The 26,768-nt window shown below is 35.3% G+C and overlaps 1 protein-coding gene across 1 annotated transcript; it reads right to left on the bottom strand.

Moving 5' to 3' along the window:
• Nucleotides 1-408: 408 nt before the first annotated feature.
• Nucleotides 409-26,768, bottom strand: BIRC2 (baculoviral IAP repeat containing 2). The gene is made up of 9 exons (XM_037151895.2): nt 26,673-26,768; nt 23,495-25,659; nt 23,303-23,402; nt 17,155-17,233; nt 16,527-16,575; nt 3,607-3,849; nt 1,552-1,806; nt 1,229-1,270; nt 409-1,120 (listed from the first exon to the last, which is right to left on the bottom strand). Exons 2-9 carry the CDS (start codon nt 24,327-24,329, stop codon nt 927-929), a joined length of 1,797 nt encoding a protein of 598 aa, XP_037007790.2. The 5' UTR covers nt 24,330-25,659; nt 26,673-26,768; the 3' UTR covers nt 409-926.

Raw genomic sequence — 26,768 nt, 5'->3', positions numbered from 1 at the left:
CTTGAATTATGGTGGGGGGTTGCCTCAGGGAATGAGGGCTGCTGGGTAGAGGGGGGCAAATGGGGGAAAATCAGGACAACCGTAATAGTATAATCAACAAAATATAATTTTTAAAAAAGTTAAAAAAGAATTTTGTTACAAATTTTTAATTCACATATTTCTAATATACCAAGTAACTAGACAAATATTATCTAAAAGAATATTCATTAATCACATCATGTAAAATTTTCTTAGCTATGTGTTTCATGAGTTCAATTTTTTATCTAATTTTTCTAAATGCTATCTAAGCACATGAGTGTTTACAATGTGATAGGGACAATGCTTATGCATATTATTTCATTTGATCCTTATAATCCTATGAAGACGTATGAAAATTATTTTTAAGGGAAAACATTTCTGGCAATATACTCTTTTTAAAGAACTTTATTAAGATGTTTCTCACAAACTAGGTAACAGCTTATTTACCAGTAAAAGAAGTAATTCTTATTTTACAACACAAGTGAAAAACACCAAAGAGAATTTGGCACCATCACTTTGATAAACTTCAGCGTTCCTGGTCTCCAGTTCTTTTAAACCACACTCTAAGGTAGTACTCAATACTCAAACCTTTCAGAAATACCAAATTCAGTCACCCTGCAATGATACATAAGAGCACTGAGACTACTTATGCCTTTAATTTCTCCTATGTTGACACATGTACAGCCCACCAAACATAAACTGTCCAATTGATATAACAGAAATTAAGATTAAATATGATATATGATACTGTATTTTTTAAAACAACATTGCTAGTAACAAAGCAGGGGGGAACACAAAAAATATTACTAATTAAGGAATCAATATTTCCCTTTTACTTCAGATGGCTTAAAAAATGTTGGACAATATTTTAAAGATTTTTACATACAGGCTAACAGCCTATTTTCCTTTTATGAGAGAAATGTACGAACAGTACCCTTAATTATACCCCTGCAAATAGGGCATTTTCTCAGAGAAGGGGCACATTCCTGGCACACTACCAGATGACCACAAGGAATGAATACTATAGAAACTTCTTTGTCCATACACACTTTACAAGTTCGTTCTTCTTGCAATCTCCTCAATTGTTCTTCCAGTGACAGACCTAGTAACAACAACAAAAGCCGTCAGTGAAACTGAATTTCTATTAGTTCCCATTAAAAAAATAGTACAAGTAATGATTTGTGTTGGTCTGGTCTTAATTCTGTTTTACCTGAAACATCTTCTGTTGGAACATACTTCATATTTTTTTCCACTATAGAAAGCAAAACATACAAAAAGCATCACTACCAAATACAACACTGCTTAACCTACTACCTATCTGTTTTGCCTACTATCTATCGAACAACAGAGATTCTAGGTATGGATATTATCAGAAAACATTTAGCCATACTACTTGGGCAATAAAAATAAAAGACTTCAGTGTTTTACAACATGTTGAATTATATAGTTTGCTAATTAAATTTATTTTGTTGTCAAATACAAAAGTGAACATAATCCCAAGTATTTCTAAAATAATTTAAATAAAAAACTCACCAAATAAGTTCTTATATAATGTAGAGTCAATTTCTTTTAGACAGCTTTTAAAGATGTTGGCTGCAGCATTTCCTTTAACTAAAACAGTATCAATCAGTTCTCTTGCTTGTAAAGGTATCTGTGTTTTTTGTTTAATTATATCATGTTCTTGTTTATTAATGATATTGGCCTTTAAAAGATTATCCAGGATAGGAAGCACACAGGTCAATTGCTGAAAGAGAGCCATTCTATTCTTCCGAATTAATGACAAATCATCTTCATTGGAAAAAACAAAAGCCCCAGGTTTCGGCACCAAAAAAAAAAGAAGAAAGAAAGAAAAACACCATTAGATTTTAAACTGCTCCAACTATACTCATGCCAACCCTGCAAGCAATTTAGGCACTAAGTAAATAGGAACTTAAAAAAAGACTAATTTACTTGTTTGCACATTAATGTCTCTCATTTGAAGAACTTCTCGATTTAGCTAACACTAAGTGTACACACAGAGTCTCTTTGTGTCCTTTTAAAGCCAATACATTTATATGCTTAGAAGCCTGTTTTTCCTTTATTCTGGTGAAAACAGAGAATTTTAGAGGATAATAAAAATTTCCCACCTCTGTACTTTCCCCCCAGAGAATTAATACTACTAACTTCTACTTGCATTTTATCACTTTACTTTTTTAAAGTTTTAAAAATTTAAATATAGTTGGCATATCATTTTATATTGGTTATATTAATTTCAGGCAACATGGTAATTAGACATTTATACCTTACTAGGTGATCACTCCACTAAAAATGCATAGAAATCATGAAAAACATTTCTCAAAAAAAAGACATCACTAATCATCAGGGAAATGCAAATCAAAACCACAGTGAGACACGACCTCACACCACTCAGAACGGCTACTATCCGAGTAAAGGAAAAAACTTGTGTTGACCAGGATGCAGAGAAAACGGAACCCTTGTGCACTCATGGGAGGACTACAAACCAGTGCAGCCCCTATGGAAAACAGTATGGAGAGTCCTCAAAAAATTAAAAACAGATAAAGTATTCCACCTAGCAATTGCACTTGAGTATTTATTGAAAGAAAATCAAAGCGCTAATTCAAAAGGATTAATATCACTTTAGCTTTATAAAGTGTTGTATTTGATACAAAGATCCTGTAAGGAAGCTATGACTGCTTCTCATTTTCAAATAGGAAGACCCAGGGCAAAAATGAGAACCTGTCCAAGGTCACAGCAGAATCAGTTGCAGACCCAGGTCTCCTAGAGTTCCCTTCAACTCCATGCTTATGAAACAGCCCAGCAGACCTTCACCTCCGGTCTCACGTTCCACGGTTTCAGTTACCCATAGTTGACCACAGCCCACACACAGTGAATGGATAATTGCAGAAATAAACAATTCATGAATTTTAAATTGTGCACCATTCTGGGCAGTGTGCTAAATCTCACTCTCAGTTGGGATATAAAAAATTTCCTTTGTCCTGTATACCCACACATTAGTGACTAGATTAGATCAATTGTCATGATATTACAGTGCTTGTGTTCAAGTTAACCATAGTCTTACTTAATAATGGCCCCAAGACACTCATATAACTTTTATTATAGTATCTTTAGGTTGGACAGGGGCTTCTTACCAAGTCCTAGGATTTCATCATCAGTTCTATATTTTGTATAAGGATTAGAAAGTCGAATACCATATAAAAACATGACTTGAAAGAACTTAAAAAAGACAGAAAACCTGTATTCAATGTTAAAATCTTGCTTTTCAGAACAACTTAAATTTGTTATAAGAAGTAAACAGAGCTCAAGAAGAGTTACGCTAAAACTCTCTGATTAGCATGTATCAGGGAATCTTACTGGAAAATAAACATAGAGAAAAGGACTAGAGTCAAGAGTTCTCAAGTGATGTTGTCCACTATCCACAGTGGCGAAGGGGATGTGCGGTTTGGAAACGGCTGGAGGCTGCTACAAGCAGTGAGTGGACAGAAGAGGGTGCTAACTGTCCTGTAACCTGAGAGGCAATCCGATGGGCGCCACTGAGAAATAATACCGTTGACTAACGTTCCCAAATACCTGATGCCACTTCTTCAGTTTGTCTTTCCTTTTCCTCTTGTCTTTTTTCATCTTCAGCGTTAAGAAGTGCTGACACAATATCATTAACTGTTTTGTAATTCTCTCCAGTTGTTAGGATTTTACTCTGAACTGTCTGTTTGACCAGGCTTCTACTGAAGCCCATTTCCAAGGCAGCTTTAACCACAGGTGTATTCATCATGACTGCATCTTCTGAAGAACTTTCTCCAGGTCCAAAATGAACAACTATTTGAAAAGACATGTACAAATGTTAAATTCCACAAATATAAATATTTGTAGAAAAATATCTACGACATACTCTAATCTCATGCTGTTTATATCCTGGTAAGAGAGATGAGTTAGATGCACCAATTACGTATAACTCCAACAAAAGTTTACACTCGATCAAGATCAAGTGAGAATGTAGTAATATATGGTACTGTTTAAAAAATACCATTTCCACTTCTCAGGCTACATTCTAGACCTGCTTAATAAGAGAGTGGGGATAGGGCTTAGAAATCTGTGTCTTTTAAAAATTCTCCAAGTGATTCCGTTTCAGAAACCAATATGCTATACAAATTTTGAAGTGAGAAATTATCTCATTTTAACCAGGAAAGTTGGGAAAATCAACAAAGACTTCATGAAAAAAAAAATGGCATTAGAGCTCTAACTTGAAGATAAACAGAATCAAAAGAGATGAACTGATGAAACAGAAAGAATAACAAGCAAACCAGAAAGTATAGTAAAAAAGGAAGGCTAGTTCATGTCTAAAGATATAAACCAATATGGTCAAAGTAAACAAAGTCACATTATTTCAGACAGTGACAAGTGCCCTGAAGAAAATAAAGCAGTGTAAGGTGATTAAAACAAAGTAGGAGGGATGAGGACAATTTAGATAAGGGAATCAGGGAAGCAGTTTCTGATAACAGATTGATGAATAGGATGGTTCAATAGCCAATAAGGTACTCTATGAAAATTACAAAGACATAATTTTTAAGATACTTTACTGCCATCTGCTGGAAAATTGTTATAATAAACATATAAACATGTAATGTGTACAATGTGTACTGTGCTCCCTTGCTCAAACATATATGGAAGCCCTGTCTGAAAGGGTAATAGCAGAACAAATATTTAAGTGATAAAAAGCAGTAAACTGTGGAAATACGTAAAAGAAGAAGCCTTTCAGGCAAAGAGAAAAGCAAGTGTAAAAACCTTAAGAGAAAAGCTTGTGAGGAGGGGTAGGCGGAAAAGGCAGAAACTGCACCTGAACAACAAAAAAAAGGTAAATAAATAAAATGTTTTAAAAAGGTAAAACTTGATATATTCAAGAAACAAAAAGGTGGTGAAAGTCAGAGTGAAGGATGATGCCCAGATCATGTACAGCCTTGCAAGTTTGTATTTTATTTTGCCAGAATATTCTAGGAGGGTTTTAAGCAGGCTCCTCATAAAACCTGATTTCTTTTTTCAAAAGAGGACTCTGGCAGTTTGTTGATACACTGGAATAAAATGGAATCAGGGAGACCTGTTAGGGTATTTTAATAGAAGATGATGGCAGTTTGGATAGATTGATAGGGATGGGAACGGAGAAAAGTGGGAACATTAAGGACATATTACAAAGGTAGAGATGAAATGACTTGTAAAGCATATACAAGATGAAAGGACTTCTTTGTGGATGTGTGGAGAATCTTTTATTTTTATTTTTATTGCATTTTTCCCATTACCATTTATCCCCCTTATACCTCACTTCCCCTGCAATCACCACACTGTTGTCCACGTCCGTGAGTCCTTTTTGCTAGATTTCTGCGCTTTCTGCTCCCTAGTCCTCCCCCACCCCAAACTGTCAGCCTATACTCTGTCTGTATGGTCTGTCTCTTGCTTGTCCGTTGAGTTTGTTCATTACATTCCACATATGAGTAAAGCCGCACGATGTTTGTCTTTCTCAGATTGGCTTACTTCACTAAACATAATGTTCTTCAGGTCCATGAATTTGTTGAAAAGGGTAAAATTTTCTTTTTTTACAGTCAAGTAGTATTCTATTGTGTAAATGTCCCATAGTTGTTTTATCCACTCATCCATCTACTGATGGACTACTAAGCTGCTTCCAAATTTTGGCAATTGTAAATAATGCTCAGTGAACACACAGGGGTGCTTATATTCTTTCAAATTCATCTTTTGGATTTCTTTGGATAAATTCCCAGAAGTGGAATCACTGGGTCATGAGGCAGTTCCATTTGTAATTTTTTGAGGTATCTCCATACAGCTTTCCACGGTGGCTGCACCAGTCTGCATTTTCACCAACAGGTCAAAAGGGCTCCCCTTTCTCCACATCCTCACCAGCACTCGTTTATTGTTGTATTGATGATAAGTCATTCTAACGGGTGTGAGATGGCACCTCATTGTGGTTTTAATTTATATTTCTCTGATGATCAGTGACACTGAGTATATTTTCATATGTCTACTGGCCATCTGTATGTCCTCTTTGGAGAAGTGTCTATTCAGATCCTTTGCCCATTTTTTAATTGGATTGTTTGGGCTTTTTTGGTGTTGAGTTTTTAAGTTCTTTGTAAATTTTGGATATTAACCCCCTATCAGATGTACCAGCAAATACGTCTTCCCATTCAGTGGGCTGCCTTTTTATTTTGCTGATGGTTTCCCTTACTGCACAAAAACCTTTTAGTGCAGTAGTCCCACTTGCTTATTTTCTCTTTTGTTTTCCTTGCCTGGGAAGGTACATCAAATAAAATATTGCTATGAGTAATGTCCAGATTGTACTACCTATATATTTTTTCTTCTATGACCTTTATGGTTTCAGGTCTAACATTTAACTTTTTATCCATTTTGAATTCATTTTGTGTGTGGCATAAGAAAGTGGTCTGGTTTCACTTTTTTGCACATATCTGTCCAATTTTGTCAACATGATTTTTGAATAAACTATCTTCAGCCCATTGTATATGCTTCCTCTGTCAAATATTGACTATAAAGGGGTAGGTTTACTTCTGGGCTCTCTATTGATCTATGTGTCTGTTTTTATGCTAGTACCATGCTGTTTTTATTACTATAGCCTTATAGTACAGTTTGACATTAGGCAGCATGATTCCTCCAAGTTGGTTCTTCTCATGATCTTTGTGGTTCCATAAATAAATATATAAGGTAAAGGGAAGAATCGGGAATGACACCTACCTGAGTCAGCTTCTGACCTTAGCAAGTGGCTACCATTAACTGAGATGGGTTTCCCCATCTCAGATTAACAGCAGATTCGAGGGACAAAGGACAGGGAGAAAATGTTATTCCTAAGTAGAGATTTAAATATGTAGTTGGACAAGCCAGCCTAAAGCTCAGAAAATGGAGAAATAAACTTGGCTTGAGTGTTGAGAGTTATTCCATCCTTTAGTTTGAAAAAAGAGCTGTCAAAAGAAGATCATTCATGTTCAACCAAGGAAAAACCAAGAATATGGTGTTTGGGAAGTCAAAAGATGATGTCTTAAGCCCTGACTGCTTGTGACCCAGTGGGTTGGGTGTTGTCCCATAAACCGAAAAGTTGCCGGTTACTTCCTGGTCCAGGTACATGCAAGAGGCAACCAATTGATGTTTCTCTCACACATCAGTGCTTCCCTCCCTGTCTTTCCCTCCTTTCCCCTTCTCTCTGAAAATAAATGAAGTCTTTAAAACAAGAGAGACTATGTCTTAAGGATGAAGAAGAGTGAATGACATTAGCAAGAGTGCTAAATAAGATGTTTTCCACTCATACTACCCGCTCCAAACCTGTGCCCCCATCAACGACAGGAATCCATCCATGGACTAAGTGTCTTTGTGGGCCCTGGCTGGGTGGCTCATTTGGTTGGTGAATTGCCCCTTACACCAAAAGTTGTGTGTTTGATTCCTGGTCAGGGCACATAACTAGGTTATAGGTTCTATTCCTGGTTGGGGTGTACATAAGAGCAACCTCTCCTTAAAATCAATAAACATATCCTTGGTCAGAGTTAAAAATAAATAAAATAACAAAGTACATCTGAAATCTAGCTAGAAGGTTATGAAATCTTCTAGCAGTCTGAGACCAACAAGAACTGTTTTGAAAAGACAGGCCTGTACCCAGGCAGCTGACTCACTGAACATGGTCCAGCTACAGACCCAGAAACAGCTTCGTACCCTTCAGGACATGGCTACAATCCAATTTAACTTGTCTCCAACCCCGTACGCCAAGAAAATGGAGAGAAGTCATGCCCACCTAAACTTCCGGTAAAAGACTCGTAAGACTTCAGTCTCAGCTGTGGACACTGAAGTTGCCTGTGGATCACATCCAGTCACAGCCCGAGAGCCACTGGAGGCGAACCTGTCAGACTACATATTCTGAAAGGGCCTGGTACCTGGGTTCCAACCCATTCCAGCTATAGTCCACAGACAGCCCTGCTGCCACTTGGCCCAGCAAGAGACACCCCCAACTGAGCACCTGAAGACCCTGAAAGGGTCCAGTACTTCCAGTACCCAGCTTTAGTCCCTCTCAACCAGTACCTCTAGCATAGGGACCTTGTGGGAGACATTGAGGTCTATACCTCAGGAGATCTTGAAATAACAGCCTTCTAGCCAAGTTAGGGAGCAGCCTACTCCACCAAGAGACCATCCATGCTTCCAGAGGTAGGTCTACAGACCTCAATCTTGGCTGAACCCGAAACTGCTCCCATCAAGAGACAAATCCAGTGACCAGACAGGAGCCCCTCCAGGGGCCTGAAGGGAGCCACATTCAACTGCACATCTAGTAACTGACACACTATTTGGAGCCCAACTGTGGACACTTCAGCAGACCCTTGTCCCAACAATATCCTACTGAACAATGTACTAGAATCAGCCCTATCCACCATGGGATCAGATTGGATTCACACCAGCCCAAGCCCCCGGTAACAAGCCCACCATCCATGAATACTACCACAAACCCAGCAACAGCCTTATAACCCCTCCAACCAAGCATGACGACAATCCAGAGGCAATCCCATCAGCCAGGGGACCCTACAGAAGAAGGTCTTTACCTGATAAAACCAGTCTATAAATACTGGAAGAGTTGTCTGCTCCTTCAAATGTACGAACACCAAGGCAAGGTTACATGTACCAGGCAAGTATCACACCATCAAAGGAAACTACTCAAGTCTCACTAACCCAAAGAAATAGCTACAATTTACCTGAAAACTATGATTTGCCTGACAATGAATTAAAAATAACCAATTAAAGAACTCAATGAAATTCAAGAGAACCAAGACAGACAGCTAAATAAAATGAGAAAAACAACACATGAACAAAATGAGTTTAATAAAGAAATAGAAACCATAAAAAAACAAACAGAAATTCTGGAGCTAAAGAATACAATGACAGAACTGAAAAATTAAACAGAGAAATTCAACAACAAACATGATCATGCAGAAGAAAGAATCAGGGAACTTGAAGGGGGAATCATTTGAAATTAGCCAGTTATGAGAGCAAAAAGAAAAGAAATTAAGAAGAGTGAAAAAAGTCCACATGAATTATGGGACACTACCAAACACATGAGCATTAGCTTTATGGGTGTCCCAGAAGAAAACAGAAAGGGAAAGAAATAATAAATTTTCTTAATCCTTATCTGAAAAATTTTTTTAATTACTGGGAGAGATGAGAGAGAGAGTGAGAGTGAAAGAGAGAAAGAGAGAAAGAGAGAGAGAGAGAGAGAGGAGAAACATCAGTGTGAGAGAGAGACATTGATTTGTTGCCTTCTCGTACACACCAGGGATCAAACCCTGACTGGGAATTGAACCTGTGGCCATTTGGTCTACAGGATGATACTCCAACCAACTTAGACACACTGGCCAAGAAAGAAATACAAAATTTTTTTAAAGAAAAAATGAATAGCTGAAAATTTTACCAAATCTTGGGAGAGTTATGGATACCCAGAAATACAATAAGCTCAAAACATTCCAAGTAAGGTCAACCCAAAGACCACTCAAAGACACATAATCAAAATGTTAAAAGACAAAGAGTCGTTCTTTCAAAGAAGCAAGAGAAAAACTACTTCTCACATATCCTCCAAGGCTATCAACAGATTTTGCTGCAGAAATCATGCAGACCAGGAGAGACTAACTTGATAGATCAAAGTGCATAAAGATAAAATCTGTCAACCACGCAAAACAATCCTTCAGAAATGAAGGAGAGATAGACATTCCATACAAACAAAGGCTGAGGTAGTTCATCACAATAAGACCTGCCTTACAAGAACTGCTAACAGGGTTTCTTCTAGTTGAAATGAAGGGACATTAAGTAACTGTATAAAACATATAGAAGTATATGGCTTACTGGTACAGGTAAATATATAGTCAAAATCAGAATACTGTACGCAGTAACAATGGTGTATAAATCAGTCTTACCTCTAGTATGGAAGTTAAAAAACAATAACTATAGCTACAATAATTTACTAATGCATTCATAATATAAAAAGATGTAATATAATATCTATTACATAATATAAAACCATCAATAGTGTAAAATGTACAGTGAGAAGAAGTAAAAGTGCAGAGGTTTTGTATATGATTGAAGGTAAGTTATCAGCTTAAAACAGACTTACATTTCATGTAAGCCTCATGGTAAACACAAAAAAAAATTAATCAGCAAGGAAGACAGCAAAAGAAGAAATGAACAAAGGAACTTGTAAAACGTCAGAAAACTTTTACAATTAAAACTATTACAATTAAAATTGTAATAGTCCTTAACTATCAATAATTACTTTAAATGTAAACAGACATCTAAATTCTCTGATAAGATACACAGTGGCTGAATGGATTCAAACAACAGGATCCAACCATATGCTGCCCACAAGAGACTCACTGTAGCTTCAGGAAACAGGCTGAAGGTATGAAAAAGGATATTCATGCAAATGGTAACCAAAAGAGATGAGAAGTGGCTATACTTACATCAAATAAAATAGACTTCCAGTCAAAATCAGTACAAGACAAAAAGGTCATTAGAGAGAGGTTAATTCATCAAGCAGGTATTAATAACTATAAATATATATGCACCAAACATTAGAGTACCTAAATGTTTAAAGTAATTATTAACAGAAATAAAGAGAAATAATAGTAGGGGACTTCAATACTCTACTTTCAACATTGGATAGGTCACCCAGACAGAAAATTAACAAAGAAACAGCAAACCCAAATAACACTTAACACCAAATGGCCCTAACAGACATACACAGAATACTGCGTCCAATTGCACCAGAAAACATTTTTCTCGGACTCACAGGGAACATTCTTCATGAGAAATCATGTATCAGGCCACAAAACAAGCCTTAACAAATTTAAGAATACTGAAATTATATGAAGTTTCCTTTCCAAACACAAATGAGAAATCAGCAACAGAAAAAGAATGGAAAAATTCACAAATACAGAAAAATTAAACAATATATTATGAACAACAATGCACCAAAGAAAGCAAAGGGAAATCAGAAAATATCTTTTAAGCACACAAAAGCAAAAATGAAATGTACCAAAACTTAGAGGATGCAGCAAAAATAGTTCTAAGATGGAAGTTTAAAAGAATAGTGCCTACATTAAAAAAAGGTCTCAAATAAATAACCTAACTTTAAATATATGAAATCAGAAAAAGAAACTAAGCCCTAGTTAGAGGAAGGAAGGAAATAATAAAAATTAGAGCAGAAAGAAATTATATAGAGACTATAAAGAAAATTTTAAAAAGACTAAAAAGAAACTAAGAGTTGGTTTTTTAAAAAGATAAACAAAATTGAAACACCAGAGGTCAGACTAATCTAGAAAAAAAGAGAAGACTTAAATAATAAATTAAAGAGAAGACATGACAAATTAAACAGCAGAAATGTAAAGGATCATAAAAGAGACTATTACAAAAAACTAATGCTAACATGTGCAAAAAAAACCTGCACGATCTAGATGAAATGAATCAGTTCCTAGAAACACGCAACTTACCAAAACTGTATCATAAAGAAACAGAAAATGGGAACAGACCAGTAACAACTAAGATGATTGAAGTAGGAATCAAAAACCTCCCAACAAAGAAAAACCAAGACCAGATGGTTTAACTGGTGAATTCTCCCAAAGATTTAAAAAAGAATTAATGCCAAGCCTCCTCAAACTCCTCCAAAAAATTAAAGAGGAGGGAAAACCTCCAACTCACTTATGAGGCTAGCATCATCCTGATACTATAGCCACTACTTGAAGAAAAACTAGAGATTAATATTCTTGATGAATACAGATAAAAATTCTCAAAATACTAACAAATAATTCAACAGCATATTAAGAATCATGCTTATGTTAAAAGAAATTTATCTTAGGATGTGAGGATGGCTCAATATATGCAAATCAATAAACATGAACAACCATTTTAACAGAATGAAGGATAAAAAACATATCCTCTCAACAGATCAGAAAAAGCATTTGAGAAAATTCAACCTGTTTCATGATTAAAAGCTCTCAACAAATTGGGGACAGGACAAACATAACTCACCATAATAAAGACCAATATTTCAAACCCACAGCTAACAACATAGTCAATAGAGAAAAGCTCAAAGCTTTTCCTCTAAGATCAGGAATAAGACAAAGGTGCACACTCTCACCACATTTATTCAATGTAACACTGGAAGTCTTAGCTAGAAGAATTAGACAAGAAAGGAAATAAAGGTATCCAAATAGGAAAAGAAGAATAATTTGTCTCTGTTTACTGATGACATGAACTTATATATAGAAAACACTTACAGACTCCAACAAAAATCTGTTAGAATAAGCAAATTCACTGAAATTGCAGTAAATTCTGTAAAAGTAACCCCAAAAAGCACATAATAATTAGTTGTATTACCATCCACTAACAATGAAATACCACATTTTTCAGAACATAAGACACACCTAGGTTTCAGAGGAGGAAAACAGGAAAAAAATTTTAAAGCAAAAAATATGTGGTAAAATATTTAATAACATAAATAACATAATATTTCCCAATATAAATGTAAACAGAACTCAACAGCAGCATTAACAACCATTATTCCTCCCGAATTTGGGGAATTTTTTAAAAAAGAAGAAAAATAGCCCTGGCTGGCATAGCTCAGTGGATTGAGTGTGGGCCTGCGAACCAGAGTATCGAGGTTCGATTCCCAGTCAGGGCACATGCCTGGGTTGCAGGCCAGTTCCCAGCAGGGGATGCACGAGAGGTACCCATACATTGATATTTCTCTCCCACTCTTTCTCCTTCCCTTCCCCTCTCTCAAAAAATAAATAAATACAATATTTAAAAAAAAAAGAAAAACAGTACATCTTATAGTCCAAAAAATATGGTATCTGATAGAGAAATAAAGAAAATCCCATTTACTATTGCATAAAAAATAATTATATCTCAATGTAAAAACAATAAAAACTTAAGCTATCTCATGTTCATAGACCAAAAGAATTAATATTATGACAATGTCCATACTACCAAAAACCATGTACAGATTCAAGATAATCACTATCAAAATTCCAATGGTACTTTCTCAGAGAAACCGAAAAATCATTTCAGAAATTCATTAAAAGACCCCAAATAGCCAAAGCAAACATCAGAAAAAAGAACAAAGCTGGGGGCATCACACTTCCTGGTTTCAAACTATATTGCAAAGGTATAGTAATCAAAATAATATGGCACTGGCATAAAAACAGACTCACAGACCAATGGAACAGAATAGAGAGACCAGAAGTACGTCCACACACATAAGGACAACTAGTATTTAACCAAGGAGCCAAGAATACCCAGTGAGGAAAAGAAAGTGTTCAATACATGCTACTAGGGCCCTGGCTGGTGTAGCTCAGTGGATTGAGCTCAGGCTGTGAACCAAAAGGTCACCAGTTCGATTCCCAGTCAGGGCACATGCCTGGATTGCAGGCCAGGTCCCCAGTGCAGGCCATGTGAGAGGCAACCACACATTGATATTTCTCTCCCTCTCTTTCTCCCTTTCTTCCCCTCTCTCTAAATAAATAAATAAAATCTTATTTAAAAAATGCTACTGGGAAAACTGATACTCACATGCAGAAGAATGAAACTGAACCCCTATCCTCTACCATACACAAAAATAAACTCCATAGTTTAAAAAAAAAACCTTAAATTTTAGACTTGGAACCATAAAACTCCTAGAAGAGAGAGGAAAAACTCCTTGACATTGGCCATGGCTATGATTTTTGGATGCAACACCAAAAGCACAAGCAACAAAAGCAAAAATCAACAACATCAAAGTCTACTTGAACGATTAAAATTAAAAACAAAGAAACAAAAAACAACAACACCCAACTAAAAACTTCTGCTCAACAAAGGAAACAAACCATCAATAAAATGAAGAGGCACATACAAAATGAAAAAAAATTGCAAACAATGTATCAGGAAAGAGATTATCTAAAATACATAGGGAACTCATACAATTCAATAGCAAAAGAAACAAACAACCCAATTAAAAAATGGACAGAGGACCTAAAGATACATATTCCAAAGATATACAAATGGCCATGAAGAAATGGCCATTTAGGTACATGAAAAAATGCTCAACACCACTAATCATCCGGAAATGCAAATTTAAAAAACCCAATGATTTCGTTCCACACCTGTTAGAATGGCTATTACCATAAAAACACCAGAGAAAACTGTTGGCCACACTGTGGAGTAAAGGGAACCCTTAGCACCCTTGGTGGGAATGTAAACTGTTGTAGCTATTATGGAAAACAGTATGAAGGTTTCTCAAAAAATCAAAAACAGAGCTTCCTTATGATCTAAAAATCTTACTTCTGTGTATATTATTTAAAGGAAAATAGATTACTATCTTGAAGAGCTACCTGTACCCCCCCCCATGTTCAGTGGACACAACCTGTAAGTGTTCATCACCAGATAAATGGGTAAAGAAAATGTAACTAATGTATATTCACATATACAAATAAGTGTGAATATATATGTAGTATAAATTATATATACATATAATTTACCCAATAAAAAGAATGAAATCTTGCAATCTGTGACAACATGAGTGGACCTTATAAGATGAATAAGTTTTGTAGACCCAATAATACAGCGTGACGACAGTCAATAATACAGTATTATATACTTAAAAGTTACTGAGAGAGCAAATTTAATTATGTGAGGTGACAGACGTGTTAACTAACCTTAATGTGGTAATCATTTTGCAGTATGTGTATCAAATTATGACACTGTACATCTTAAACTTACACCATGTTGTATGCCAACTCCATCTCAATAAAGCTGGGGTGGCAGGGGAGGGGAGGGGAGATAAAGCACTCAGTCGCTTCAAGTGCGGGTAACAATCAAGTAGTACACTTGCTAAGATGGTGGTTCTTGATGACCCTGACAGAAACAGTGTTTAGTAGAACAAATTAAAGAAAGAATGGAAGGTGAAGAAGAAAGTTAGCTCGGATAAATCTTTTTAGGCATTCTGTTGTAATTGGAAGCAAGAGAAATGAGGCAACTGCTGGAAGAAGATGTAAGCTCAAGGGAAGATTTTCTGAGGACTGGCAACAGTATATTATGTATGTATGCTGAAATAAATGAGTCAAGAGAAACAAAAATTGATGATGTGAGAAAGGGTAGATTACTGCCAAAGAAAGTTCTTAAATTGGCAGTAGGGGGATGAGATTCAAAGGAAAGAGAGTTAGTGTAAGAAGTTGAGCTTGGATAAAGGAAAGGACAATGCATCCTTTATAAAAGAACAGAAACTAGAGTATACGGGTAAATTAATGTAGACTGGTAGTTTTCCTAATGAGAAGATGAGGGAGTTCTCCTTTGATTCTTTTCATTTTCTCAGTGAAATAAGGTTTATGAGCTGAGAATAAAGTAGGAAACGGCGTTAGAAACTTAATGGAGAAAATGTGGGACATTTAAAAGTTTGGCAAATTGATTTTGTTAGGGAACCGAAGGATTGCAGGGCAGCCCACTAGAAAGCTGTGGTTATAAATTTAAAGAATAGTCAGCACTACTGGTTTTTTTTTCCTAGTTATTATACAGGAGATGGTTATCATATATCCAAGCAACTATTTTTCTTTTCCAAGCGAAATACTACCACCCAAATCTTCAGTAATCTTACTGAGCCATGGTTTCTAAGACTCATATATTGTAATCTTCTGGTCCTGCTACAAATTTCCCAATATTCTTTGAAATGGTATGCCAAGTACAGAATACCCCTTCCTAAACATGATTAGTACAGAAATCAGTGAACTATTATCTTCATTATTTTGGACACCAAAACATGAACTTATATATATAAACTACATCAGTGGTCCCCAACTCTTTTGGCACCAGGGATGATTTCATGGAAGACAATTTTTCCACGAACTGGGGCAGGGAGGAGAAGGATGTTTTTGGGACGATTCAAGCGCATTACATTCAAGCTCACCTCCTGCTGTGAGGCCCAGTTCCTAACAGGCCCAGACTGGTACCAGTTTGCAGCCTGGAGGTTGGGGACCCCTGAACTAAATGACAGATTAAAATTAAATACTAACCAGAAGATGTACTTCCTATCTTTGCACTAAAATGCTATATACCTGACAAATACCTAATATCTAGCCCAAGTCATAAATCATATGTGAACTACGTTTTTTCAAATATGCTATAAGCTAGCAAACAACTTTTCCTCCTTGGAGGGTTAATTATTTGCATTTTCCTTGGTATTCCTTGAGCTGTTTTGTTATGGTTCTTTTTCTACATGCACATGTCTCCTCACTTGAATGTCAGTACTTTAAGAAAGACTACTTCTAAGAAACTTCTAACAATGTCATGAATCTTAGTAGACACAATATTTATTAGTTAACTTCCAGCTTTTAGTTTCTATGACTTCAGAAATCCTTTCTTTACATACTTTAGTTCCCAACATTCTTATAAAAATTACCATTCTATACTTGAAGTACTTTCATACATACTTGGTGGCTCAGCATTTTCATCTCCAGGAGGGTCCGAAGTTGACAACAGCTACGAAACAGGAGAAAAATTAATAGGTAAAATCAGAGACCTCAAACATCCTGCACAAAGCAACATCAAGATAGGTTTCCCTTATATAATGTGCATACTCTTTTGAAAACTAGGTAATTTACATAATACTTCATCTTGCTTTCGTTTTACCTTAATCATCATATAAATTTCCTTAAAATTTATCTACTTCCAAATTAGAATTCAAGTATTCCTCTAGTTTCAGGAAAGTAGCAAAATGTATTAATGATTTCTCATTCCTTTTAGAAAGCTGTATTTCGTGGGATCATTCTCTGAGGTTCTAAACATCGGACAATGTATTTTCTATTTTCTTTTCTGGAAAAGATGGAGGATACACTATAAATCCTCCTCCAACCTTACCACAAATTATATAGTAGGATGTTTAGTGATTTTCAAAAAACTAAATGCAAAAGGCAATCTTTTTTTAAGCCCTTCAACACGGCAGTTAAAAAAATAAAAACTAAAAATATTAATATGGACACAAAATCTGTAATGATCATTTCTAATGTTTTTGTGATTATTATTTAGGAGAATTCAATGTCATTATAAAAATTTATTTACCTGTTCAAGAAGATGAGGATATCTAGCTTGAATCTCATCAACAAACTCCTGCCCTTTCATGCGTATCAAGAACTCACACCTAAAACATAAGAGGAAAATTGTTTTTTTAATTGTTTTATATCAAAAACATAACCCAATCATTCTAAAAAGTAGCTTTCACACTCTTTGTGCCCTATAATATAAATACTTTTCATCACAACATAGTACACATAAAAACCTAACTGGAACAAAATTCTCATAAAATACTAGACTCTTACTATGTGTTGATGCATTCTGGTGTTTTCTCTTTAATTCCATTAACACAATAACAACAATAAAACGGCCCCCTTAAACCTACAAAGGAGCACAAACTGAGGCTTGAAAAATGCCATTCCAGACAATTTACTTTTGGGGCTTAACAGTTTCCTAAACTATAATACAGTATTCCTAAAATGTGATCTTTCACAATATAACTGCTAATCTTTCTCCAGTGTCCACTTTTCCATTACATTTAAAGCACAACCTCTCCCTCCAAAAAATATTGAAGCAAATATTTTCATCTATACATAATCTGTTTTCCAAATACTTGTTTTCAAACTAGTAGGGTCTCTCAAAGGTGTCCCAGGAAGTTCACATAAAATGTTTCCATGTCATTCCTTTTGTTTTCAACAATGGCGCCAGTGAAGTAGGTATTCATATGCAAATAATAAACCTCAAACTATGCCCATACTATACACAAAAATAAACTAAAAATAAATCATATACATAAATGTAAAGTGTAAAACATAGAAAATCTTTCTATTCTTAGGTAAGGTGCAAATTTATTAAGATACCACAGGATAATCCATAAAAGATAAAATTGATAAACTGACATAATCAAAATTAAAAAGTGTGCTCATCAAAAGACACTGCTAACCCTGCAGAGGTCACAGTTTATCTAAGAGATACACACAAACTCGTTTCCTAAATACTGTTACATACATCAGGTGCGTAGGTTCAAGATCACAGCTAGCTGGATGTTTGTATGTGACTAATGTTAAGCCATAACATTAAGCCATCAGTTTGGTTGTTTGATATTTGATAGTAAATTGTATCTGAGAGATACCACAAACTCCAAAGTCACTGTTGGTGTAGTTGGGCTTTTTTCCCATGAACAATGAAGTCAGTGTTGTGGGGTTTTTTTTATTTACTGTTGAAAATGTCTGGAAAAATATATTGATTCGATAATCCAAGAGATGGTGAAGAACTTCAGCAAAGGCTACTTGAGTCTGATGATGAGAATGATAGAGTCAAACATGAAAATGAAAGTGATTTAGAAGATGAAGATTATGTACGTGGAAGTTTGTTCAAAAGATTCGGATACCAAGATATTTTAGTGAAAATGAAATAGACATGAATAAAGAGTATTTTTTTGGAAAGGATAAAGAATCAAAGTGGAGGAGAAATCCAGTAAGAAAACAGATTAGAAAATAGCCACAGAATATTTTGTGTCAACTGCCATTAGTCTGGCCAAAAGCAAAAAAATGCCTAGAGAGAACTTGAAACTTGGAACTGCTTTATCACAAATGTTACTTTCGATCTAATCTCATTATATACAAAATAAATACACTGATTTTATCTTGAGCTGGTTTTCAGGAGAAAGAGATGTTAAATGAATTGACAAACCTGAACTGAAAGCATTTTTAGGCCTCATATCTGGCTGGTTGACATAGACACAATTGCTAAATTGCAGGATTTATGGGTTACAGATGGTAGTCAAACTGAACTTTTTAGACTTACAGTATCTTTGCAGATATTTAGATTTACTCATAATTATAACAGGTTTGATGACAAATTCATCCACTTAGAATGTCTGAAAGTAGACAAAATAGTGGCTGGGAGACATTTTCTCAGCATTTATAGAATACTGTAAATTAAATCAGTCTATGTGACAGAATATAACAGACCAAATGTTACCTGGATTTAGAGGCAAATGTGGGTTTAGACAGTATATTCCATCCAAGTCCAGTAAATATGGTATAAAATTTTTTGCTATGGGTGATTCAAAACTATTTTACACAGGAAATCTTGAAATATAAGCCAATAAGCAGCCCAAAGGTCCTCACTTGACTAGTAATAAACCTAACCAAGACACGTGCAGAATCCATTTACTCATCAGGACGTAATATTACAGCAGATAACTGGTTCACTGATATAAATCTTACCTATTACTTGAAAAAGAAGTGACTTTCATATGTAGGTACTGCTCATTAAGACTAAACCCCAATTACCCCCAAATGTGTGTCTTCCAGAAACAGGCCCCAAAAATGCAATTTATTTGCTTTTGGTGCAGACTGTACACTTATATCTCATATATCCAAAAAAGGAAAAAATGTAATTTTAGTTTCATGTATGTATTTTGATGGTGCCATAAATTTAGATTCACATAAGCCTGACCTAACAGAATATTACAACCAGGAGTTGACACTGTGGACGAAGTGATCAGTACATATATTATGGCCAGGAACACCAGAAGAATGCCTATGGTTATATTCTACGCAATTTTGAATATTGCAGGAATAAATGCTCAGAGTATTCAGACTGAACAGCAATGTGAAAATAAGGTGCAGAATAATTATTAGAAATCTTATAATGCAGTTAGTGTCAAAACAAATAAAAAGGCATTCAGAAAATGCTACAGGTGTGCATAAAGCCTTTATACTTGAAATTTCAACAATTTTAAACAACAGTTGAAGGAAATTCTAACAACATGGGTACAGCTCCCTCAACAAGCAGAAAAAGAAAAATACGTTGTTAGGTGCTATTCATCCAAAATGAGTTGCTCATCAAAATATTTTTGCAAGTATCGTGAAAAGTATTTATGCCTGGAGAATAGCAGCAATCTTGTTTGCAATGAATGTTACGAAAATAGTCTGCAAAGCCAACTATTGAAGATTCTCTGATTAATTAATGTTAAAGACATCTTTTGGTTATATTTTTAGCAATACCTATATTTCCATTATTTGAAAAGGAAAATTTGTATTCTTTAAATTTTTTGTTTAATGATTTCTAGATTGTAACTGAAAATAAAAATCATGTATTTTTATTATATAAATATAATAAGTGCAAAGTTGCAGTGTTTTTAATTTTTCCCCCATTTCAGCACTTATTAGTAATGAATGTATCTTTCGGATACAAGCAACCTGTGCTTTAATTTTTTTTACTGCAATCTCCACAAGTTAAAGAAAATACACAAGCCACAGACTTAGAATTTGCAAAGCACATGTGATAAAGCACTATACTATATCCAAAATATATTATGAACTCACAAAACTTGATTTAAAAAAAACTTAAAAATGGGCAAAATATTTGAACAGACACTTCACCAAAGAAGATGTATAGCTGGCAAATAAGTGAATAAGCAGCTCGCCAACACTGGTAATTAAGAAAATGCTAATGAAAATAGCCCTGGATGGTGTAGCTCAGTGGATTGAGCACGGGCCTGCGAACTAGAGTATCTCTCAGTTCGATTCCCAGTCAGGGCACATGCCTGGGTTGCAGGCCAGTACCCAGCAGGGGACTCATGAGAGGCAACCATACATTGATATTTCTCTCCCTCTCTCCTTCCTTTCCCCTCTAAAGACAAATAAATAAAATCTTAAAAAAAAAAAAAGGACGGCTAAAATAAAAAAGACTGACAATACCAAATGTTGTTAAGAATGCCCAACATCTGGAGGTTTTATACCTTGCCAGTGGAAATTTGACATTTTATGTGATACAGCCATTTCAAAAGACAATTTAGCAGTTTCTTATAAAGTTAAAACAAAACTTGCCATATAACTCACCAATCACACTTGGACATGTTTACCCAAGAAAAATGAAAATATATATCCACAAATGTTTATTAGTGTTTACAGTAGCTTCATTTATTATTGCTGCAAACTAGAAACAACTCTAATATCCTTAATTGGTGAATGGGCAGAATTAGTAAAGACCATATGCATGCTCAGGACTCGTTTATCATGCAAATAACATAGCTAGATGTTAACTGTGATTTGATCTTTATATAGTTTTAAATGACTTTTTATCCTGGGATTGATTAATTTATATTCACAATGATTAAAGACAGGAAGCATAAAAACTCTGCTCCATATTTCCACCTTCTCTAATACATTCCATGAGGATAATTTTTGTGTGTCTTATTCACTGTTATATCCCCAGCACCTAAAATAGTCTCCATTAGGCATCCAAATATTTGATAAGTAAATAAATGAACTGTTTAAAACAGAGTAATAACAATTACCCATTTTGGTTTTTTATTTACTGAGATTAAAGATTACCCATAGTGAAAATCTGTTGTACTTAGAAAGTTTATACAAAGCCCCCCTAAGCTTTTCCCCTTATTTAACCATTTAAAACAAAACAAAAGTTACAGAAATAAACCAAGAATTTTTTTTGTTTTGTTTTATAAAGGACAAAATATAACCATTCAAACACTGGAACTGGAAAGCTGTTTTGTCTTTTTCATACAGTACAGTTAAATTTCAAATTATATGTACACAATCCCATAGAGTCAAACAATTGTCATTTAAAATTCTGACAATAAGCCCTGACCAGGCATACTCAGTTGGCTGGGAATCATCCCGCAAAGGGAAGGGTTGCTGGTTCAATTCTCGGTCAGGGCACACGCCTAGGTTGCGGGTTCAGTTCCTGGATCATGTACAAGATGCAACTGACTGATGTTTCTCTCCCTCTCTTTCTCCCTCCCTTAACCTCCCTCTAATAAGTAAATAAATCTTTAAAAAAAATATTGATAATAAAACATGTTTTTTGCTATGTAGATTATTTAAAATAGACAAAATATGTCACTTTTCAGTTAAAAAGTCAAATTTATCTTATATATTATGAATATTAAAAATATGACTTCAAAATCAACTTTTAACAATGTACTGATCTGTAATAAAATATTTGTTACTCAATTTTTTTTTTATCTTACACAAAAATGACAAAAAGTGTTTAATTTCCTGAAGGGATTTAAGAGATTCCTCATGTTGTGCAAAGTATGCACAGATCAAAACATTACCAATGTTATACAATTCCATTTGTGAAGGGTACCTAGAGTAGTAAAATTCAGAGACAGAAAGTAGAATGGTGGTTGCCTGCGGAGGGGCCAAATAAATAATGAGTTAGTGTAATAAATACAAGTTTCAGTTTGAGAAGATGAATGGTGGTAATGGTTAAGAAACAATGTGAATGCTTTTAATGACACAGAACTGCATACTTAAAAATGGTTACAATGATAAGTTTTGTTATTTATATTTTACCACAATTTAAAAAATGATCTAGTCCAACTTTCTCATTTTACAGGTGGGAGGCTCAAAGGCATCACACAATTTGCTCAAGTTTATATAGCTACTCCATAAGAAAAACAATTAATTCCTTTTTTTTTAAAGATTTTATTTATTTATCTTTAGAGGGGAAGGGAAGGAGAGAGGGAGAGAAATATCAATGTATGGTTGCCTCTCGTGAGTCCCCTGCTGGGACCTGGCCTGCAACCCAGTAATGTGCCCTGGCTGGGAATCGAACTGAGATCATGTGGTTCACAGGCCCACACTCAATCCACTGAGCTACACCCGCCAGGGCTAACTTCTAATTCTATTTCCACTCACAACACTGCCTCTAAATTCTTTCTAAAAATAGAATACTGCTAGAGACAAAGGAATTATGTGACATATCACAAGATAAAACTGGGCAGAAAAATAATTTACAATTAAAGAGACTTAACAGATTTTATTATATGTATTTATCTTATTCATAGATCCATTTTTTGTCACTTGTTTTCCTTTTCCCTTCTTACCAACTTATGGTTTTTTTTGTTCTATTTCACGTATCTTTAATCCTTAAGGGTCCTTAAAGCAAAATGGGAACTATATAAATGAAATGTATGGCCATAATTGTAAATGAGTCATCAAGTTAAACAATATCCTAAATACATGGCTTACAAAAAAAAGTACACAGAACATTCCACAACATTTTCGATCAAAATATTTTAAGTTCAAATTGGGAGTTTTAAAAGGCTAATTCCCTAACAGTATAAGAGAAGCTTTATTATATTGAGATATAAACTTAACCATGCAAGGACGCGTTTCTTTAAGCAATTTTGTGTAGCAATACCTTTAAAAACAATTACCTTGGAAACCACTTGGCATGTTCTACCCATGGGTCATCTCCAGGTTCCCAACACCTCAGTCCGCCATCACAGCAAAAACATTTGACATCATCGTTGCGACCTTAAGAAAACAAAGGACTAAAATTGAATACACACATTCTAATATGTAAATCAAAATGAACTAGAAAATGTAGAGCTATGTTAGTTTCTTACCCACATAATAGAAACCAGCACTTGCAAGCTGCTCAGGTTGAACTGGAACAGTAGACGGCCAGTACATAAATGTTCTCAGTCGGGCTGCATGTGTCTGCATGCTCAAATTTGAAATGCTAAACCTCAGCGTTTCTAAAGAATTTTCCAAAAATGGACAGTTGGGGAAATGTCTCCGGTGTTCTGACATGGCATCGTCCTTTGGTTCCCAGTTACTTAGTGTCCCACCACAAGCAAAGCAGGCTACCCTATCTCCAGGTCCTATGTAATAAAAACCAGCTCTTGCCAAATCTGAAGGTGACAAAAAGGTTAATGGCCACATGTGGAAAGTAAGAAATCTGGCTTGTTCAGTACTCATTGCATAACTGTATGGATTAGTCCTCAATGGGGAGGTATCTTCAACCGCTCTAGAATCAATAGGGTTTGATGAAAGGTTGGTATAAGAACCACTGAATGAGCCACTTTGTTCCGAAATGGGAGATAATGAATGTGTAAAACTGTTTCTCATTGGAGAAGTATTTTTAAAAGTGGATTCCAACCTAGTAACAGAAACGAGATTCTGAATAAAGCTACAGCTAGGATAGAGCTGTTTATGCTTTTCAATAGGATTGTCTCCTTGCTTCCAGTTATCCAGCATCAGGCCACAACAGAAACATTTGACCTTGTCATTCACACCAGTATAATAAAAACCAGCACGTGCGAGACTCCTTTCCGACACAGGAACGCCAATGGGGAAAGTCGAATATGTAGACATTCTGTAGAGCTCACATGAAAAGTCGTATTTCATTTTGTGCTTGTTGTCGATTGTCCGATTTGACAAGATCGTGTGATCTTCCATTATACTCTTAAATTTTTGATACGAGGGACCTGGGATAAGTCATCGGGAGGTAGTTTTGTGCATGAGTGATTGATTTTACTTTCTGATGGGTAAAAAACTCTCACACAAAATTTCTCATCCCTTCACACTAAATTAGATTTTTACTATTAAAAAAGAACCAAATGATAGACTCCTGCTTAAAATTCACTACACCTACTTTACTGGATTTATACCTGAGTTTACACTCAGGGAGGATGAATATCTCTTCTAAATTACTGACATATACTTCTAAATTACTGAGAGATACTCTGTGGTAGTTCCTGGGATTATATTCAGGTTACCTATTGGTGTAACACTAATACAATGGCCTGAAAGAAACTGACACACTTCTGAAAATATTTAAAACTACTGGACTTTTCGAGGAGGTTTATATTCCCCAAATTCTAAACAACTATAGAATACCTAAATTATACCTTTAATTTACTTTTGGTTATACGCTACAAAGCCTGGGTAGCAAGCCAATTACTGATTATGTCATAAGAGGGAAAAACTAAATACCAGGGTTTTTCTCCACAAGCACTTTTAATAATACCACCCCCTCAAAAAAAAACCGTGTTTTAGGCTAGTAAACAAAAAGCCTTCATGGGGGTCACATTATCTACAGGCTAATTTCACACAACTTATTTTCATTAGTATTTACCTAAATGGGTTATGTTAGTTCCAGATTAACAACTTTTGGAGACATCAACCTATGTTGAACCTATGCCTATTATACTGGGTATCATGTCAAATGAAATGAATTTTGCTTAAAATAAACTGTTAATTTTTCCACTTTTGTTAATTACTGTCTATATATGTTTCCATTTCCTGCAGCACCAATATTATATTGCCTTTCTTCCTAACTCTGCATACCACTTTATTATACTTAATCAACTGAAGGTATTTTCTCCATAAACTTAAGTAGTTAACCATAAAGTTTCCACAGCAGGAATTTTCTACACTGCACTTAAAAATTATTTAAGGATCATGTATCTATAATATTATTCATTTCGAAATTACAAATAAATCAATTTATCAAGATACAGCTTGTCCTTTTTAGTATTATTACAAATGCCTAATATTGTAATCCAACAGAACTACTGCTTATACATAATGCATAACTAATTAACCCCTCTAGCCTTCTTTCTGAAAACCCTTCATGTTTTAAATATGTATATAATTCATACACAAAATTACACTCCACAGAATTCAAGCTATATATCCCTTTAAAGTTTCTGGGTCTCCATAATGGGATTTATTATTGCAGCAGGAAAAAATGAGGGGGAAAAGGAGTATCTTCAGAGCTGTAAATCTGGGGGGAGGAAAAGAAAAAGCTGTTTTAGAAAACTATTTTTATACTAAAGAGCACTTACAGATCATTCAATTTATTCCAAAAAAATCTAAAAATGATTTACACTTTAGGTAATACATCTTAATTCCAGCAATTTGTCACCTATACTTCCTAACTGGAAAGGCTTTAATTAAAATAAATGCAATACAGCGCCCTTAACACTAAGAGTATATATATTTTAAAAAACATACAACTTCAAAGACAGATGGGCATTTCCTTATAAGAAAATATTTTATCCTTGGTCTCCTCCCCTATTCTGGTGACAACTTTTAATATAATATAATGTAATACAACTTTTAAAGATAATATCGCAGGCAAAAGATTAACTACACCCCATCAACGACAGCACAACAGTAATTAGATAGTAACATTATTTTTTAATGCTAAATCTCTACAGGACTAGGCAAACTGACCAGTAAGCATGAATGTATCAGGAAGTCATTAATACAAATTCTTAAACTCAACAATTCCCTCCCAGTTTCAAAGCAACAGCAACAGAAAGCACCTCGAAAACAAAACGCAGCACAAAGGCCTCTGAAACACTGGCCTTGCATAAATGCTTTCGTTACACCAGGACCTGATACCACATCTTTAAATTATAAACTCCTATCCGCAAGCACCGTACTGTGAATTTCGCCCTCTTTATGCAAACTGTAGCTGGGTGGGAGGACAGACTGGAAGAAAAACGAGCAACTATGGGATTTACCCATTAATTTCCAAGAGTTATATCTCACAGCACACAAAGGACTACTAAAGTGGCGAAGCGCAGTTGAAGCTATCTGAAACACAATCTCGCCGCCACAGAACTGCCTTGGTTTCAGAAAATGAAAAAGTATACCGAGGGTTAAGTGGGCAGCAGCCAAAGAAAGCATGCAAACATAAATTTTTTAAAATTATTTTCGATTTCAAGTCTTGGAATCAGAGCTTCCGTATTAAATACAGGCCTAGGCGAGAGTGGAGGGCAGAAGGGTCACAGGATGCAGCACTCCCAGGCCCTGTGTTGCCTCGGCCCGCCGCAGCTTCTGGAAGTGGGCCCCAGGGGCCCACTCGCCGCGACCCGCCTCCCGTGG

This window comes from Artibeus jamaicensis, unplaced genomic scaffold, assembly GCF_021234435.1.
Source record: "Artibeus jamaicensis isolate MK-2021 breed Jamaican fruit bat unplaced genomic scaffold, CSHL_Jam_final contig_585, whole genome shotgun sequence".
NCBI classification, from domain to species: Eukaryota; Metazoa; Chordata; class Mammalia; order Chiroptera; family Phyllostomidae; genus Artibeus; species Artibeus jamaicensis.
This window is presented reverse-complemented; position numbering and strand designations above follow the sequence as displayed.

Bases quoted from the DNA above. Each gene is read 5' to 3' on its own strand.
- BIRC2 (XM_037151895.2), bottom strand. From the start codon at position 24,329: ATGGAAGATCACACGATCTTGTCAAATCGGACAATCGACAACAAGCAC. The intron at 16,576-17,154 runs GTAAATAAATTT...CCTGTTTCGTAG, and splicing joins ATCCTCATCTTCTTGAACAG to CTGTTGTCAACTTCGGACCC. The intron at 1,807-3,606 runs GTATTTGGGAAC...TTTCCAATGAAG, and splicing joins AACTGAAGAAGTGGCATCAG to ATGATTTGTCATTAATTCGG.